General features: G+C 43.9%; 2 protein-coding genes across 2 annotated transcripts; both read left to right on the top strand.

Moving 5' to 3' along the window:
- Positions 1–5,041: 5,041 nt before the first annotated feature.
- WFDC11 (WAP four-disulfide core domain 11) lies at positions 5,042–6,369 on the top strand. The gene is made up of 3 exons (XM_054574031.1): positions 5,042–5,141; positions 6,123–6,265; positions 6,325–6,369. Exons 1-3 carry the CDS (start codon positions 5,042–5,044, stop codon positions 6,367–6,369), a joined length of 288 nt encoding a protein of 95 aa, XP_054430006.1.
- Positions 6,370–16,610: 10,241 nt separating this feature from the next.
- On the top strand, positions 16,611–18,328 carry WFDC9 (WAP four-disulfide core domain 9). Its single transcript, XM_054574032.1, has 2 exons — positions 16,611–16,701; positions 18,177–18,328. Exons 1-2 carry the CDS (start codon positions 16,611–16,613, stop codon positions 18,326–18,328), a joined length of 243 nt encoding a protein of 80 aa, XP_054430007.1.
- Positions 18,329–19,083: the final 755 nt, after the last annotated feature.

Genomic DNA, 19,083 nt, shown 5'->3' on the forward strand with positions numbered 1-19,083 from the left:
AGAGAAGTAAGTGGGAGGAAGTGATGAGGAGCCCCACCAACAGGTCAAGGCCAAGGACGTGTTGTAAAGTGGGAAGAGGCAAAGAAACAGCTGGAGAAGGAAGTGTCTGGGCAATCTATGGGCCACCCACAGGCTTTTCTTCTTTCTTGGTCTCTACCATTGCCATTCTAGCCAAGAAACTCTGACAACACTCCAAGCTTCACTTGGACTCCCGGAGATATATCCACAGTCATCCTGGTTCTGCGAGTTTCCATCCCCATGATGGTTCTTGCTCGTACTGTGAGGCCCCCTGGAGAGAGTGATCTTGGTGATGGGAAATGGGTCCAAGGAGTATCACAGCTCCCAGTCCCCAGAGGAGCTGTAGCTTCACCACCTGGCCTTCGTTGCTCCAGACTCACGTCCTTCGAAATCCTGCAGTGGCACTTGCCATCTCTGTGGTCTTGAGCAAGTTACTTAACTTTTCTGTGCCTTAGTTTCTGCATTTGTAAAATGGGAATGATCATAGTACTAAACTCATAGGGTCATTGAGAGTATTAGTTCATACATGTTAAATATCTGATGCTTAGTGAATTTGGTTTAAACGGGGTAACTCCTGACGCTTCATTAGGTGTGTCATTTGTTTATTTAAGACACAGAGCTGCCTACATGCCAGACATTGGCTCTAAGCTCTTAACAAGTAATCACTCACAGAAGCCTCACAAAACCATATGAGGAAAGGCCTATTATTATCCCCACTTTGCAAATGAGAAATCTGGGGCACAGGGAAGATTAGCCATTTGCCCAAAGTAAGTGGGGAGCTAGGATTTGAACCCAGGTTGAGTTTGTGTTTTAAATCTGCATGGTATGTGGCTTTTCCCAAGCTCTCTTGGTAGAGCTTTCTCTTATCATCAGCACAAACGCCACAGACTTTGATGATGGGGTAGTAGAAAGCTGATGCTAGCAGTGCAGCAATTTGTACAGAGATGGATGGGACTTTATAAAAGTTGTCACACAAATGTTAGAGGGGAATAGATGGACAGATCCTCCCCCACTTCCACAATCACCCAGACTTCTAGGAAATGTGTGTGTTGGGGGAGGTGAAGCTCTTGCAATTCCATGGCTTTCTGTGTCTAACTATATTACCTACAGCAAAAAAAAAAAAAAAAAAAAAAAAGAAAAAGAAAAAAAAAAAAAGAAAAAGAAAAGAAAAAGAAAAAAAAGCATTTCTTGAATAGGAATTCAGTGACAATCTGTACACGTCTAGCTGGTGGCCTGGGGCAGAATATGGGTCTGCCACAACCCAAAGGATGATTACGGCATGAGCCTTTGAAATCTGTTCTGCTTGAGGTCTGTCCCCTGTGCAGGGACTCCGAGGCTCCCAGAGGCCAGGAAGAGGAACCGGCAGTGACACAATCACCAGCACTTCTGGCCTGAGCTCCTTTGGGGGTAAGTGGGAATCGGGGTCCTGGGGCTGTAAGCGTGAGCCTGCAAACCCTTTCCTTGGCGGCTCGCCTGGGTGCCCGCTCTGTTCAGATCAGAAGCCCACATCGTGCCAACCCATCTCTCTGCAGAAGAAATTATTGTCTTTGTTGTTCAAACAGAGAGACTGAGACAGAAAGATGACATGGACGGACAGCATGTCCCTTCACATGTGATACTCTGAGAAGGACACTACGTATTGCCTGCATAGTTTTTCCAACTGACAGTACATAATCTGAGTCTAATCAGGAAGGCATTTCAGACAAATCCCAAATAAGGAACGCTGCATTAAAACATTGGCTGTCTTTGTATTTGGAACATTAAAAAATTTCAGTGTCACAACAGACAAAGGACATTATTGGCTGAATTTATAAAATGGAATACTGATGGTAGATTAAAGTATGAAAGTATATTTCATTAATGTTAAATTTAATGAAGTTGACAGTTGAACTATGATCATGTAGGAGACTGTCCCTTTTGTTAATACTCACAGAAGTATTATTTCTAAATAAGGGCCAGATATATGACACTCTCAAATGCTTTAATGAATGCATTAAAATGAATGAAAAAAATACACACACACATATATATATATAGTTTAGAATATATATATGTTTGTGTATGTATAAATTCTTAAACTAGGTGAACCCGAGCAAATGGTATTCAGATGCTTTTGTATCATTCTTACTCTTATACCTTTGAAATTATTTCCAAATAACATTTTGTTAAAAGTTAAAGGCAACCCACCTAAAGGTCCATGTGCCTTAAATATTATGTTCCTCTTTTATTTTTTTCACCTATGCCGAGAGGAGAATAAGTTTAGCCCTTCTAAAGAGGTTTGCACCTTTTAAAATGTGCCTGCTTTTGAGCGTTTGGGGGATTTCAACCAGGGCATGTAGGTTATCTTCTGCTTGGTTGAAGACATCAAGGCAAAAATAAAGACTCTAGAAGAAAATTGGTCACTTGCAGAGAAAAGAGACAATCACCCCATTGTGACTCTATTATTCATAGTATCCAGACTTCTTTGTCTTTGCTTCTTTTCTTTCTTTCTGTTTGGCTTAGTAACGTGAAGCACCAGGTTAGGGGTGAGAGAGAACTGGGGAAAGGAATTTTTCTGGACAATCCTTAACCTCCTCTTTCAGAAAGCCAACTCTTACCACCAGAGAGCTGCCTAAAATAATAGCCACCAACTGTTTTGCATATTGTCTCATATCCTAGACCCTGTCTTATTTTTTCTCCTTCACAGCGATCTCCATCTATTTTTGTGAATTTCTTCTATGCATCTTGTATGTTGGGTGCCCCCTTTACTACAACATAAGTTTTATGAAGGCAGGGATTTTGCTGGCTTTGTTCATTACCATATTCTCAGTGCTTAGAATAGTGTCTGGCTCACAATAGTCACTTAATAGAGGTATTTGTGGGACAAATAAATTTAGAACAGATGAATAAATAATAGACTCTCACCCACTCATCAGAATTAATTCTAAATAGATTAAAGAATGAAAAGGAAGACCACAATGAAGTCAATGAAATTAAATAACTTTCACTCCTCTGGAGAAGAAAAGAGAATCTGAGCCAACATTTATTTTGTACATTCTGTGTGCCAACTCATATACTCAGTGCTTCATATATTTAAAATGTGCAGTGTGGATAATAATCTTACCCCCATATTACAGAGGGGAAACGGAAGCTCTGAGGAGTTACGGTAGGTGTTTGGCCAATCACATGATTTATATTAAGCTAAGTGTGTTGGGGTCCCTACAACTCCAGTGTTCAGGTTTTATTCTTTGTCTTATACTCTACTGACAGTGTTTAGTGTGGTAATGAGTGGAGAGAGTTCCCCCCTTAGATAGGATGTATAACCTGTTGGTAGAATAAACCAATTTTAATGGAGACAAAACTGACAACAATTATCTAGGGTTTGAGATAGGCAATATCTTTTATGCAGGACTTCCAGATTGATGAATTTGAGCTCTGAAGCTAATAATGTATTTAACCAAATTTTAGTTGCAAGAAAGTTCCCAGTTTATTTTTTCCCCTAGGAAAGAAAAATTACAAATTTTCAGGTGTCTTATGATTAATGGGAAAATATTAATGGTACATGTAACTAATATGTTGGGAAAATATTTATGGGAGATTTGTCCTTTGTCTCATTTAAATTTATTTAGAAGAGCTACTTCTTCGCCTGCTGCTGTATGAGAGCTTGGGTATAGAACTTGACTTTTCTAGACACTGCCTAAATTTAGAACATATAAGAAAGTCTAAGCCTGTGCAATAGTAAAACACTAAGGTTGAATGAAAGCATTTGCGCAGAGGGTGGTCAGCTTCCTGGCTCTCTCCTCTCCTCCTGCAGTACGCTAAGTGCCATTTCGGAGGTGGAGGTGGGAGAAGTGGTAAGAGAGTCTAGACAGTTCTTTTTGGCAGGTAGTATTGCACCTTCGTGTTTGTGCTTTCTGGGCTTAGAATGGACTCTGCTGTGGATTGTTTTCTGGGTTTTTTGAGTCTCTCCACACCCCAGCTGGTGGAAGTTTCTCAGCTGTGGTTCTGTTGATACCGCTTAATCTAGCTCCTTTCTGGCCATCTATTGAGACTCCTTGCCCAGAGCCTAGGGATGTGGCCACTCAGTTTCTGCCTCCTTCTGCTGAGGTCACATGGCCCTTCCAGGCAGCCTGCCTGGAACAATCTGGCACAAACCCACACTGGCCCTTTCTCATATTCTTTGCCCTGTCAAATTAATGCAAGCTGTAGTCTTTTTCTTGTGACCATAGGTCCCTTCGGCCAGCCTCTTAGGCTTTCTGTGTTCAAAGGTGTGACTCAGACCCCTGTCTACTGTGTCTTCACAAACCCTTGGGGCACGTGCAAAGTTCAGGGGGAGGTATTGTTAAAGCCTTTCTAGTGACTTGGAATTAAGAGAGCACAACATTCTGTAAAGAAAATCTGCTCAAAGATCCCCTCCAAAAAATATGTCAAATTCCTAACCATTTTCCACCTTTAAAACAAGTAAGGTTTTAAGAGTCCCTTTACCACTTTTTGACCATCTTTCTCTCTCTCTTTTTAAAAGTCCTACCAGTTGATATGTCTCACGGGCCTTGGCAAAAGCTTTCATTTTAATACCATGTTAGAAAATTTGAAATACAAGGTGTATAACAGTGAGCCTAATATGATTTCAGTTTTATAAAAACAGTTCATTTTCATATATATGCACACATTGAAGACAGAATAACATATATCAATAAAGAGGATTACTGGAAATCTCTCATTGTCTTCTTTGTACTTTTTTAGTGTTTTAACAAGTTTGCATGCGGAATTTGAGTGATCTTTCACTCAAGGGAAGGCAATACATTTTAAAATATTTTTCTTTTCTGCATAAGGAAGGCCCAGAGGGCGAGATGACGTCTTAGCAGTGTTCAGCTGAGGTGTGTGTCTATTGTTGGGTGGGTATAAGGTAAGGAGGAATAATTAGAAGGCAAAGTGTAAAGAAATTCTGTAAGCACTTCCTCTTGCTTTACAACTCTATTTATATCTCTTGATCTCTAGCAGCAACTGGGAAGGAAAAAAGTCCTGACAATATATATTGAGACACATGGGCAGCATCGTGAAGCTCTGGATGCCTCTACTCATGACCTTCCTGTGCATGGTGCTACTGTCTGTCCTGGGAGAGATTAAGGAAAGACCAAGATTAGGTGATGAGGCTGGGTCGGAAACAAACGCGGGGAGGTTGTTGTGCTTGTTTCTGGACGAGTGAAGGGGTACTATAGTGCCTGGCACATCTGATGCAGGTCCCACCTGTCCTGGATCACCTATTGAAGAATCACAATCTTCTTAATGCACAGAGACCTAAGAAATTGCCAACCTGAGGTCCTTTAATGCTTCCTCTTCCAGACTTGACAGTGTCAATGAGCACCTGTCCACAGGTTATGAGGATATACTGTTTCCACATGTCAGGCTATCTTTGAGCGGGGAGCACCCATACAGAGCTGCCGTATCTTCCCATACTCCCAGAAGCTCTGTGTCCTAGCTGTGTGTACTTTGACGAGTACCCAATGGGTATTTCTTAATATATATCCTTTGTTTTAGTGGTAGGGTCTTTCAGAATGTGAAAAGATAGAAAAGAGAAATGAAATGAGTCCTTCGTGGGGCAAAGTTGGGGGCCATGTGATAAGAAAAAAGAATCAATGGAGGGGACCAAGAAAATTGAAGAGAGAGAGAAGATTTTGGAGGGAGGCTGAGTTATGAAAGGCATGGTCAGCAAGGAGGAGGAGAAAAAGAGAGGGAATCTGCTCCTTACTCTGCCTGGTCCAGCTTCCCACACTACGACGTGAGTATGGTATTGAGGCTAGAGGGTATCTTAGGCCCTGAGGTCTCCTGTTATATAAATGCAGATTTTATAGGGGGGCACATGAAGCCTGGGAGCACGCGCAGTCCTAGCTCGAGGGTGCTCAAAGAGGGCCCAGAGATCTGCAACACAGGTAAGGCCCGTGGGAGCAGAGAAGGCAAAACTATCAGTGAAGATGCAACAAGGAGGCTCAGGAAGGGATTTTCTTATAAGGCACATAGCTACCTTGCTGGGGACTGAGACTTGGATTCTCCCAAGGGCTGTTAAACCCCTGAAGGGTTTCTTTTTTCATGCTTCTTAACCTCTTATGGTTTCATCTTAATTTCAGGGGATGAAGCTCTCATTGAGGAGTGCTGGGGAAATCCAAGCATCAATGAGTGTACCAGGAAGTGTTCTAAATCCTTTAAATGTGCAAACATAAATTACACCTGCTGTTGGACCTATTGTGGAAACATCTGTTGGAAAGCTGGGGTGAGTTGGGGGATGTGTGCTTAGCTATGTGTCATCACTGGTTCTCACCCTCTCCCCAGATGCTGCTATTCCTAAAGACAGGACTGATGTACCCCAAATCCTAGGCACAAAAATAGCAGAAGACAATATCCCCTAAGCTTGAAAAGCAATCCACGGGCAAATAAACCAAGACGTGAGGTTGGGGCACATTGCTTCTTTCATTATACAATCAGTGCCTATATTGTCTTTATTATATTCTTCAACAGTTTGCCCTTTTCCTAATTTTCATCCAGATTTCTAACCATTGACTCCATGAGCCCTTTAGGCTCAGCCAGACCCTGAATTTCTACCTTTCTGTGTTCCATCAGCCAATACCACACTTGTTACCCACGCAGAAGTGTGCGGTTTCTATTGTTATGTAAAATATACCTGTCCCATGGTTTGGCGGGATGGGTAGTATTAAGCTTGGAAACGAATGCTTGTTTCTCAGAGTTCCCTAGACTCTTAACATCTAACTTTCTTTTTTTGCAGGAAATCTATGCAAGACAGCTAGAACCATAACCTCTTACTTGGGACACCAGTCAGTTCTCACTGAGGGCTGGGCATGAGAAAATCCTTGACAAATAAACTCATTTACCAACAATGGCCTTTGGCTTTTTCTGCTCTATTTCATGACCCTTGATTGCCTTCTTATAACCCCCAAAATGATTCTTATCTTACAGTGTACAAAAGCTTCCAACACTTCCCCATCTAATTACTGTAGAACCGATAGGCTAATCTCATAGACTTCACAGAATAGAATTTATCTTTCACATGACATTTTAATGAAGGTAATTGGCAAGCAGCCCTTTCATTCAATTTTTCAGAGAGCATGTCTCTGGTAAATCGGTTTCTCACAGGGTATGGGTAAACAATTCTAAAACAACTTTACATATATATAATATTGAATAAATAAGTAAATAACCAGTAGATGATAGGGGCCATGTTTCTAACTGTCTGAGAAAAGAAGTTACAAATAAGGAAAGGAAGAATGTTAGAATAAACTCTGAGATACTCAGATTTAAAATCAATATAAAGTTGATTTTGGAGATTAATCTGCATACAGATAGACAAAGAAATAATTATAGACACATGTGTATACATGGATTAGTTATACATACCTATATTTCCTAGCTATGCTTGCTGAAAGGACTTCTAAGGAAGGAGTGATACCACAGTATCAATAAACACACCAAGAGCCCAGACCTTGGTTTCTAAATACCAGTTTCCAATTAACTAGCCAAATGTTTTTAGAGAAATGGCTGATTCTAGAACTGGGCATCAAAAATACAAGGTGAGACTGAGGCATCTTTTAGAATCACAAAGTAAGGAAATGCTCAAAATTTAAAATATTGGGGAAATGGGAACCAACCTGAAAGAGCTTCCAGTGGCCAAAGCTGAGAACAATTTGAGCATAAAACTATTACTGCTGGTCTGTTAAAATAAAATGTTACAAAGTTAACGGAAAACTAGCAGACAACTTCAACGTAAAACTACTATTAAAGACAAGGAAAAATGAAAATAAAAATATTTCTGTTTAAAAATTCTCCCCAAAGGGTAATATAACACTGAAACTTTAATTAAGATATCTGTAAACAAATATTTTGACATATGAAAAATACCTTGTACCAGATATATCAAAACTTAGCGTGTAAGTAGACAAAAACCAAACAACACAAAAAACCCCAAGCCCTGACCAGAGTGTCTCAGTTGGTTGAGCATCATCCCCCTAACCAAAAGGTGACTGGTTTGATTCCCAGTCAAGGCTTATGCCCAGGTTGTGGGTTTGATCCCTGGCCAGGATGTGTGCAAGAAGCAGCCAACCAGTGTTTCTCTCTTGCATTGATGTTTCTCCCTCCCTCTTGAATGAGGATAAAATAAACCTTAAAAAAAAAACCCAGAAAGATATGAAGTAAGGGCTTCATAGACATTAAAAAAATCGAAGAAAGGGATAAAAGTCATCTTATAAATAAAGATTGTGACAAAATAATCAAGATAATAATTTCAACTAAACTCTAAGAGGCATTGAGAAAAAGAATGAAAAGAGCCAGGAGACCAACAATAAAATGAAAAAAGCAAAAACAATAAGAAAGAAAAAGATTAATAAAGAAGGTGGGCAAAGAAAATTTAAACATATAGTAACTGGAGTTTTTCCAAGAAGAAAAGTAATTAATGTTAAAAACAAAAATTCAAGTAAACTTTCTGTAAATAAAAGAAAACTGAAGCCACATAAAAAAGGACCATGATATGCCCAGCAACAATGACCCAGAATAGTCTTGGAGGTCAGATGTTGAGTGACCTCTAGATTAGATTCTCACTTCTACCTTCTCACAGTCTTTCACTAATGATTTTCAGGAAGTGAGCTCTTCCCACCTAAGACACTGGACACTACATTACCAGATGGGTATACTCCTAGACAATGTAATTTTAATAGTAGAACTTCCTTTGAATAGAGCCATCCTCGAATCCTGCATGTCATGCCCATTCCAATTTTATTTGAGCCAAAGTGCATTTCTTGGTGGTAGATATGGCACTCAGCACCTAAACCCAACCCTTGTGTCCCAGATGACTTCTTAATCAGGCATCCTGAGTTTGCTATGCCACAGACAACTACCACGTGTGGGGTGGGACACACTTTGTTGCTGAAGGCATTAGTATGGACCCAGCTATGAGCATTGGGGGCATCCAAAGGATGGACACAAGGCAGAAATTGACCAATATCATGATGCATGAGATGGGAGATACTTCTAGAATATTCCCATGTGCATTGACATAAGAAAGGAGCAGATCTGGAGCATGACAGGGAACAAATAATGCAAAACCTGTGGAAACCATTACACTGAGTGGTCAGCAGGCTGAGATTTAATATTATGCAGAAGCAGATCAGACAGAAAGTGCATTTCCTTCCGCTTCCACTTCCGTAATGTTCAAGGTCTTGCAGGCGTCCCCCACCCCCCTACCCTACCTAACACAGGGGCACACCGCTGCTCCAGTAAGACAGGACAGGCCAGCCAAGAATTCGAAGTGTGGTGTCTGAGTCCCCTGGAGCAGGGCAGAGTGTCCAGAGAAGTCTCCCGAACACAGGTCAGGGCACCAGTTACCCCAAGGAAGAACAACCACAGTTTCCTGTATCATTCACGGGCCATGGTGCTCATGCCAGGGGCAAGGAATAGGTCAGCCAGGCAAGCACGGTGCACCCACAAGGCACGGAGCCCTGGACTTGGATGTGGGAGGTCATTCCCTGTGTGGGCCCCTGCGGGGGATCTCGCCCCAGGACCGCTTCAGAGGCGCTGTGGTCACACAGATAGGGAGCCCGAACCCCAGGGATTAATTCTCACGGACGCACCTTGAGACTGCGGACAAGACTCACAGCTACCCTGTGCCAGCTAATCCTTCCCAGGCTCACAACGGAGCCCCCTGCCCCCCGCTCCCCGTGGCTCTCCTCCGGATTCAAGAAAGGGAGAGGGAGTGAGGCCATGAGGAGGAGGACTTGGGAGGGGTAGGGAGCACTCTGTCACTGGAAGGAACTGGAGTCTGAGGTCCTGGCGCCGCGCCCCAGGCCGCGTGGGGAGAGTGGCCACCCTGGTGGAGGCTGCAGTGGGGAGCTGGGTGGGCACCGACACTCACTGCCGTGCCCGTGGCCCCCCCGCAGCGGCGAAGCAGCGAGCACGGGGCAGGGGGTGGGCGGCCAGAGGAGGCGCCCTCCGCCAGCCAGGGCCTGTGTGGGCCCTACTCTCCCTGGCCTTGGGCAAGTCACTTAAGTCTCTGGATTCATTCTCTTCCCTCTAAAGAGACAGTTATGTGGACTTTACAAGGGCAACGGGGAGAAAGGGGCAGGCGTGGGTCGCGCACCAAAATGTTGCAGGTTTAACTCCCAGTCGTGGCCTGCGCCCAGGTTGTGGCCTAGATCCCCGGTCAGGGTGCATACGAGGGGCAAGCGATTGATGTTTCTCACCTCGATGTTTCTCTCTCTCCTCGCCCTTCCCATTTCTCTGAAATCAGTAGAAACATGTCCTCAGGTGAGGACGAAGGAAAAAGAAAGAAAGAGGAGGCCTCCTTGGGGCCTCCTGCTCTGCGGCCCGGGGCTTAGCCCCCACCTGCCTCACGGGTCATCTGGCCCTTCCAGCCCAGGGTGAGGAGTCCTCCTGGGCGCTGGGGTGTGGCACACACGACAGTCCTTCCCCGGGGGCGGGGGGCACGGGTTCAGTGAGCAGAGCAAGAAGGGGGCTGAGCCTGGAGGGGCCGGGCTGGGGTGCGTGGGCCCAAAGGAGAGAGAGCAGAGAAGCGTGATGAGGGCCCCGGGATCCGGGCCCTGGCCCCAGGGAGGCGGGGTCACGCAGGGCTCCTCACTGGTTTCGCAATGACCGCAAGCCCTGGAGGGAAAACAGGCAGGTCCCTGGGCATTCGTTCTGGTTTATTTGACAGGAACAAGCCGTCCAGACAGTGGGGCTAATGGCATTGCTGCTGGTGCCCTGTGCCTGGGACTTGAGGTCCTTGGTCTCTGGCATGGTCCTCAGTGGAGGGCTGGGGGTGCAGGATGCACAGCCCAGCCCCCCTCCCTCTCAGAGAATGCTCATGCAAACGCTCCCACAGAAGCTTAAGCAGCACACGTTGTTTGCCTGACACTCTCTGTGATGTTTACAGGGGCGTCTGCACTGATGCATCTGGACTCTCTTCTCACACTCCTTGATTTCCGTGGCGACCGGTGCACCTGAAACAGAGCAGGAGCGGTGTCTCGGAACCAGGCCACATGGAGCGCCGCTCTCAGGCTGCAGAACCCAGGTCCCACGCAGGACCCTCTGGGACTCTTCAGGGACCTCACTTTCGACCCCTCACCAGTCCTGGTGATTGGTTGTGTCTTCAACCCATGACCCCCACTCTCCACCCGTAGAGTTCAGTCGCTGGGCTTCCTGGTCCCTCTTCTTACTGTCGCAGCCAGGACCCTGTCCCTCATCCTAGTCACGGCCTTGGCGAAGTCCCCCCATACAACCTACACTCCGACTCTGAGAGCTCGGTGAACTCTGAGACACCTGTACACCCTCCCGCATTTTCCAGAATTTGCAAGATCCACCTTCTCTCTCCTCTTGTCACTGTCAGTCTGTAGTATCCCTGCCCATTCCCACAAAATAACACTTATAATATTTCCCTTCCACTGTCATCACCTTGGTCCTCTGATGATAACTTTATTTTACGCTTTATACCCCAAAATTCACTCCCATAAACACGTCGGGATGTGGACTTGTCACAGATGTGCATACATCAAAAAATGGTTGCTTTGCTTTCCCGTCTGAGTCTCAGCTCTGCGCACCTGTCACTAGTGTGCGCAGCACCGTATGTCCCCAGACTTGAAGACTGGAGAGTAGAAAGGTGGAGCCTACCCTTCACCCGTCACTGGTCGCAGGACAGGCTGAAGGGGCTGGAAGACCCCGCTTCGGGAGGACCCGGAGCCTTCACAGCGCTGTGGTCGTAGCAGGAGGCGCCGAAAGCTTCCAGCTCCCAGGTCCTCCTTGGCTGGACACGGCCCGCGTCCCCCTGCCCCTACCTGCCCCCCAGCCTGTCACCTACTCTGCATCTTGTTCCGCTTGCGGGGCCCTCCCTGGGCCTGCAGCAGCAGCACACAGAGAAGCAGGGTGGGCAGCAGAGGCCGGGAAGCCATGGCTCAGCCTGCGCAGTGAGCTCCGAGCCTGGCACAGACCTTCCTGGAGAGCGGCGCGGGGAGGGAAGGAAGGAAGGGTGTCCTGGGCTCCTCCCCTGTGCCTGCCCCTCCCATGGCCTGTCCTGTGTGGGGCTTGGGCTTCTGCAGAGCCAGCCCTTCCCATCACATAACTAACCCTCTCCTTTCGCAAAGAGAACTTTTATCCTGAAAGCTGTAATCTATTTTTACTTTCTAATGACAAAATAATTTACAGGAAAAAGAAAAATGGAAGTAAGGGATGATGAAAATCTCACTGTATGGAATTAACCTATGTCTCATTGCAGAGCTGACTCTTGAACAACATGGATTTCAACTAGGCGGGTCCACTGATACTTGGATTTTTTTCAGTAAATGCTGTTGGCCCTTGGGTATCCTTGGATTTCTCATCTGTAGCTTTAAATAACCTAGGATCAAAAGATTTTTTTTTTTTTTACATTTCTAAGCTCAGGATAAAAAAAATTACTGTTTTCTATCTGCCATTGGTTGAATCTATGGATGTTAAGGGCCAACTACAGTTAAGTCTTGCGGGGGGCAAAAGTTGTGAATGGACTTTTGGCTGCTCGGGTCAGTGCTTCTAACCCTCACATCTTTCAAAGGTCAACTGCATTATCTTTTCAGTTTCTTTGCATATTTAATAGAAGCAATTCTTTTGTTTTCTTGCAGTGTGAATCACCCACCTTTTTTTAACCATCTTGCCCCACTCTCATTTAATCATGAAAACATTTCACAAAACATGGTTTTCCATAATTGTACAGCTCTGATTTAACATAAACACCTATTGTCAAGCATGTGTGCTGTACCAATTACTGATAATTAGACAATTCATGTTGAGAATTTTTATTCATAAATCCTTAATTTTTAAAAAATATTAAATATATGTTTTTGGATTAACAATATTAGTTACACAACTATTAGTTAATAATTACCTAAGTTTCAAGTGTACAATTCTATAATACATCTGTATATTGCACATGTGCTCACTATCCAAAGTCTAGTCCCCTCTCGTCACCATATATTCGAACCCCTTTATTCTCTTCATACTCCTCCCACCCTTTTTTCCCTCAGATAACCATCATAACTGTTGTCTTCGTCTGTAAGTCTGTTTGTTGGTTTTGCTTTTTCATTTATTGCTTTCTGTTTTATATCTCACATGTGAATGAAATCATATGGTTCTTGTCCTTTTCCATCTAATGTACTTTGCTTAGCGTGATACTCTCAAGATCTACCATTTTTTTTGCAAACGTCACCCATTTTTACGGTTGAGTAGTATTCCATGTATGCTATATATATGTACTACATCTTCTTTATTCAATTGTTCACCTAGGTTGTTTTCATATCTTGGCTGTGGTGAATAATCCTGCAATGAACATAGTTGCACATACATATTTACAAATAATGTTTTGAAAAATTTGGGGTAGAGACCCAAAAGAGGGATTGCTGGGTCATGTGGTAGCTTTATTCTAATTTTTTGAGGAATCTCCATAGTGGCCGTACCAGTTTACATTCTTAGTAGCAGTGTACAAGGATTCCTTTCTCCCCCATCCTCTTCAACACTTGTTATTTCTTGTCTTACTGATAATAGCCATTCTAACAGGTATGAGGTAGTATCTCATTGTGGTTTTGATTTGCATTTCCCTTCCAGCTAGTGAAGTTGAACATCTTTTCATTTATCTGTTGGCCATCTGTGTGTCTTCTTGGGAGGAGTATCTGTTGAGGTCCTCTGCCCATTTTCTAATTATTTTTTTGTTGTTGAGTTGTGTGAGTTCTTTGTATATTTTGGATATTAACCTCTTATCAGATTTTTGTTTGCAAATATCTTCTCCCATTTAGTTCGTTGTCTTGATTTTAAACTAAGTGGAATTTGTGGATGAAAGAATAAATAGGTATTTTAGGTATATATAAATATATATACATTTGCTTGTATGCCCAATATAATGCCCTCTTTGATATTTGGGAACCAAATCTATTCCTTCTAAAGTCCTTCCTATTTGGTCTCTTTTTATTCACATAAAAGTCACATGACATTTGGTGGGAGATGATGTTATGCTTTAATGAGCATAGGAGAATCAATACAGAAAAGGATTAGACCTCAATAACCCATATGACAAGTTCAAAGAAAATAGATAAACAGACTATTCTCCACTCCCAATCTATGGATAGACTCAACTGCATTAGATAAAGACTCTAGACTGGGGTCTGTTGGGGGTGGCCAGAGCTGCAACCCAGGTACACAGTGTGCCTCCCAGCTTAGTGAGAGATTCCACTCACATCAAAGAAAACCCAGTGCTTCTGGATGGGTGAGTAGTGAAGGACACAGACTGTGATCTGACCAACATGTAGTTACTGAGCAGAACGTAAAGATCTGCTACTACCAAAATCATCATTAAGTTCTAGGCCTTTGACCTTTGTCATTCTGTTCTTCTGCCCCCTGTTCCAGAATACAACCTCCCTTCCCCCTCTGTAAGTAAGAAGAGTCCAGATAAAAGAGCTGTCAGCCAGTTACCGCAGACACTCAACTCAGACACCTTCAGAGGTAGGTGGGGGAAGGGTATGGAGGCATAAGCTTTTATTTGTGGCTGGCTTGGATGAGTTCCATGCTCAGGTGGTGTCAACATTATTCCCCTGAGGTGGGGATCATTGTCTCTCTTGTTCAAATAAGAAATGGAAATAGAGGTGATATGACCCGTCTGAGGTCCCGAAGGTAAAAGGGACAGAGATGAAACAAGATATCAGCATTCCTGACTCGAAATTCAATACTTTCTCTCCTTTAACATTACCTGGAAAGCCCGGGGATCCTGAGCTTTGGAGGGGGGCAGTAGTTCTGTTTTTGGGACACCTAGGGACCTTTTCATTGTTCTGCACTCCATCTCAGGATGGCCAAAGAGTCTACCCAGAACTCTGTATGTGAGTAGTACCCAGCCTGGGTGTGATGATGTTTCTCTTCTCTGGCATCATACACCTGAGTTGTGTAAATAAGGGGACTGGGCACCCCCAGACCTGCACACCCTTTAAGGGCAAGTAGAGGACTCAGAAAACTGGACCACACATGAGGCCTTTTAAATGAACAGATCTCAAAGCTCTTGACACTCAAATCTAAAATGACATTTTTGAATACCAATAAACAGCTTTACAGAACCTATTATTCTGGAATTATTGTGCTTCTGTCACTGCGTGCCAGTCTTCCTCTTTCTCTGTGCAAAAGGCAGGTGCCAGGAATCCCAACCCATGCCCATCTTTGCCCAGTCACCTCATACCTCATATCCTCACCTGTAAGTGGTTAACCACCTGCTTTGCACATCTGTCTTGCTCTGAGCTGGTGCCTTCAGAGGCCCACAAGAACACTTCGAGTCATGCTCAAGTTTTTCTCATGCAATGCTCACTGGCTTTCCTGTGCAAAAAATCTAAGCATTATAATTTATAGGGGTTTTGGAAGCCTACCATGCTCAAAGATAGTTCTCCTTTGGCTTGGAGCATCACCAATTAAGTTGTATCCTTTGATGTAAATATTGCCCAATGATAAATGAAACCTCAACACCTTAACTTGGCAGTTTTCCTTCATCAAGCCATGCCAAGACAGGCTGGCAGGGATGTGGGCTCTGAATGGAGTAGGTTGCAAGGCAGATATAAGCATTTAAGAGCGGAAATCCCCAAACAGCTGACCTTTAATCTTTTACATTTTAAGGGCTTCTTTCCTTTGTTCCCCTATCTTTTCCATAAATCTAATTTGCCTCAAAGTTAATGAATCAATGATTCACATGTCTAAAACATGCATTTACATCATCTATGTAGATGTAAGTCATTTTTTTTTAGTTGATTCTAGAGAGAGGGGAAGGGAGAGAAAGAATCACTGATGTGAGAGAGAGACATCAATAGGTTGCCTTTTGTATGCATCCCAACTGGGACTGAACCCGCAACCCAGGCATGTGCCCTGACAGAGAATTGAACCGGTGGCCTTTAGCTTTGTGGGATGATGCTCAACTCACTGAGCCACACTGGCCAGGGCTGTAAATGAAAGTTTTAAGAGTCCCTTGACCAGTTGTTGGCTATCATCTTTTTTCAAGTCCTGTTGAGTAATCTGCTTCATCATTCACTCTGGAATCACTCTGGTACTCTTTGTTTTAGGGTCTTGACTAAACTATATCATTCGGTTACATATGTTCTTAAATAAAAAAATCAGGACACTCAATGTGTTCTAGTATTCCAATTTCATAAAAACAGTGACTACAACATTAATAGATACACACATACTGCTGGTTATCTCTGGGGTGGTGGAATTCCTAATGTGTATCTATTTTCTCTTTGTATTTTTTTGTTTTACGAATTATACAGTCTGAACATTTATTGCTTTTTAATTGAAGAGACAGTAATTCGTTTTTTAAAGAAATAATTTTGCAAAGGAAGCAGTAAGCAATGTGAGGTGGGGAAGAGACCTGGGGAAGCCAATGGCTAGCTTGATGTGTTGTTAGGTGCCAGAGAGTGAAAAGGAAAAGTAGGAGAAAGAATAACACAATATTCACAAGCACTCTCTCTCTCTTTCCTACCCTATTCTCCTTAATTCCTTTTCTGCCTCTAGCAGCATTTGGAGAAGATCTGCCTTGCGCCAGAACTTAACCCAAACACACAGAGACGACCATGAAGCCCTGGGTTCTTCTACTCATCGTGTGCGTCTGTGGGGTGGTGATGCTTCTGCCTGTGCTGGGAGGTGTCAGGAACAAACTTTTCTGTAGGTGGTGTGGCAGGGGAGGAGGGTGTTCTGCCCAGTCCTGGGATATCTGCCGTAATTGATTCAGGCCCAATTTCCTGGATCACCCTTCAAAGGTTCAAACCCTCCCTAAAGTAGAGACAAGGAAGATTAGGTTGGACGTTCCCAGTCTGGTGTCCCTTCAAGCTCTCTCTCCCAGATCTGAAAGTAACGTTAGGTATGTGGAAAAGCAAGGTAGTTTTTGTCTGCATTTCATAAGCTCACAAGAAGTAATATTTTGCAATGTGAGGCCACCTTGGGTAGAAGAAATATCAGCACAGAGCTTCCCTCCGAGCCCATAGTTTCAGAATCTCTGCACCTGACCTGAATGAGCCTTTGATGAATACCAAAAGGGTACTATTTTAACACTTTCATTTGGCTTGAAGGGAAGAATCTTTTAGACCATGAAAAAATAGACATGATAAATAGGAGGTGCTTAGTGAGTCAAAGTTTGGGGTCATCTGATTTTTAAAAAATGGGGATCATGAAGGGACTGAGAGGGAAGGTTGTGGGCCAGTGAAAGATAGGGAATTTGGGGAGAGGCTGAATGGCCAGGCGGTGTCACCAGAATAGGCTTAGAGGGTAATTTGTTCAGTGAAATAAGTCAGATGTAAAAGACAAACGCCATATGATTTCACTTGTATATGGTCTCTAAAAAAAAAAAGAAAATAAATAAATAAACAAGCAGATCAGAGATAGACTCACAGATACAGAGGACATTTCAATGGAGAAGGGGGTTGGGGGCTGGGTAAGAAAGATAAAAGGATTAAGAAGTACAAACTGGTAGTTACAGAATAGTTATGGGGATGTAAAGTACAGCAGAGGCAAAATAGTCAATGATATTGTAATAACTTTGTATGATATCAGATGGGTACTAGAGTTACTGGGGTGATCACTTCATAAGTCATATAAATGCCTAATCTTTTGGGTTGTATACCTGAAACTAATATAATATTGGATGTCAACTGTAGGTGAAAAATAAACATTATTTAAAACATAAAAATAAAAGTAGAAGTAAAAAAAGAGAGAGAACCGAAAAGGGGAAAAGTGGGTTCCTAGTCTCCCACGGCTCAGTTTTCCAGTCTGCAAATTGGATGTGGAAATACAACCTAGAGGATAGGGCAGGCCCTGAAATCTAAGGTTATATGAGAATAGATTTGGCGAGGCAGCATCATACATGGTGAGGGTGTCCTAGGTCCTGCCTTTAGAGGGAGCTTGGCGAGGACTGGAAGGCCTGAAATACCGTGGGGACATGCGGTCAGACAGAAGACATGTCATAAAGATGGTCCTCTGTGAAAAGACGCTGACTAGACAGCAAGCAAGGGATTATCTGGAAAGGCAGAGAAAAACTTTATGGCTCGAAGCTCAGGTTCCAGAGCTCAGGGATTGTTAAGCTTGAGAAGGGTTTCTTCTCCAAATTGTGAACAGATAGGCCCTGCCAACTCCTACCATCTCAGTTCCAGATAGAGTCAGAGAAATTGAGCAGTGCTGGGTGCAGCCTCCGATTAAGTACTGCGCGAAAAGGTGCACAAAGGTACGCGGATGTACAAAACAAAATTATACATGCTGCTGGACCTTCTGCGGAAACATCTGCTTGGAAAATGAGTGAGTTGGTTGGGGAGGGAAGGTCAGGCCTGGGTATGCTTCCCCACTGCCATTCGGAAGATGTGACCTGGAACAGAGGCCTGCAGCCACCCAGCTCCTGGTCAAAGAGACAGGCTGCACAAGGCAACGCCTTGCAACCTCCACCCCTAGGCTGCCACTCATTGCAAAACAAACCCCAGCATCAACGTGGGGGCCTCTGCTCCTTTTTTCACTCTCATTCAGTTCCCCCGAAACATCATCCTTCCTTTTGTTTATCCTGCCTTTGTCCAAGGCCTCAGTCTGTCCTCTCCTTTGGCCCTTTGTCTCAGCCAGCCCCAAGGAGAGCCGGTCACCCCTTACGTGCTCAGTTGACAAACCGCTTGGGTGAACTTGCTTAAAAAATTGAGTATCTCCTGATCTTACAAAAGCAATACTTGTTCCCCTTAACTAGGGCCAAGGGTGTTATTAAGTTTGGGAATGGATGTCCCCCAGGGTCCCCTGACTTTTCACCACTTACCTGTTCTCTTCCAGAGAGCCCTTTACATCAATATTCAACCTTAGGGCCAAGCTGCCTCATGACTAGCGTGGGCAGGAGGATGACCACGTGGTCTAAGGAGAGCGCTGGCTGCCTCCCTCTTGCAGTACCCATGGGCTCCTCTCTGTTCTGAGCTGGGGACCTCTCTGTTCTCCTCTTGGCCTCTCTATCCTGGGAAGGCTCAAGCTTTTGCCAAATAAACTGATACACCAACCTGAGGGCTCTGCATTTTTTGTGCTCCCACC

Source organism: Pteronotus mesoamericanus, unplaced genomic scaffold (assembly GCF_021234165.1).
Source record: "Pteronotus mesoamericanus isolate MK-2021 breed Mesoamerican mustached bat unplaced genomic scaffold, CSHL_Meso_final contig_25, whole genome shotgun sequence".
Lineage (NCBI taxonomy): Eukaryota > Metazoa > Chordata > Mammalia > Chiroptera > Mormoopidae > Pteronotus > Pteronotus mesoamericanus.

What these genes read in the sequence shown, in the direction of transcription:
- WFDC11 (XM_054574031.1), top strand. Translation starts at nt 5,042, where the DNA reads ATGGGCAGCATCGTGAAGCTCTGGATGCCTCTACTCATGACCTTCCTG. An exon ending in TAAGGAAAGACCAAGATTAG is followed by an intron (nt 5,142 to 6,122) that starts GTGATGAGGCTG and finishes TCTTAATTTCAG; the next exon opens with GGGATGAAGCTCTCATTGAG. An exon ending in ACATCTGTTGGAAAGCTGGG is followed by an intron (nt 6,266 to 6,324) that starts GTGAGTTGGGGG and finishes CCCTCTCCCCAG; the next exon opens with ATGCTGCTATTCCTAAAGAC.
- WFDC9 (XM_054574032.1), top strand. Translation starts at nt 16,611, where the DNA reads ATGAAGCCCTGGGTTCTTCTACTCATCGTGTGCGTCTGTGGGGTGGTG. An exon ending in TGTCAGGAACAAACTTTTCT is followed by an intron (nt 16,702 to 18,176) that starts GTAGGTGGTGTG and finishes CTACCATCTCAG; the next exon opens with TTCCAGATAGAGTCAGAGAA.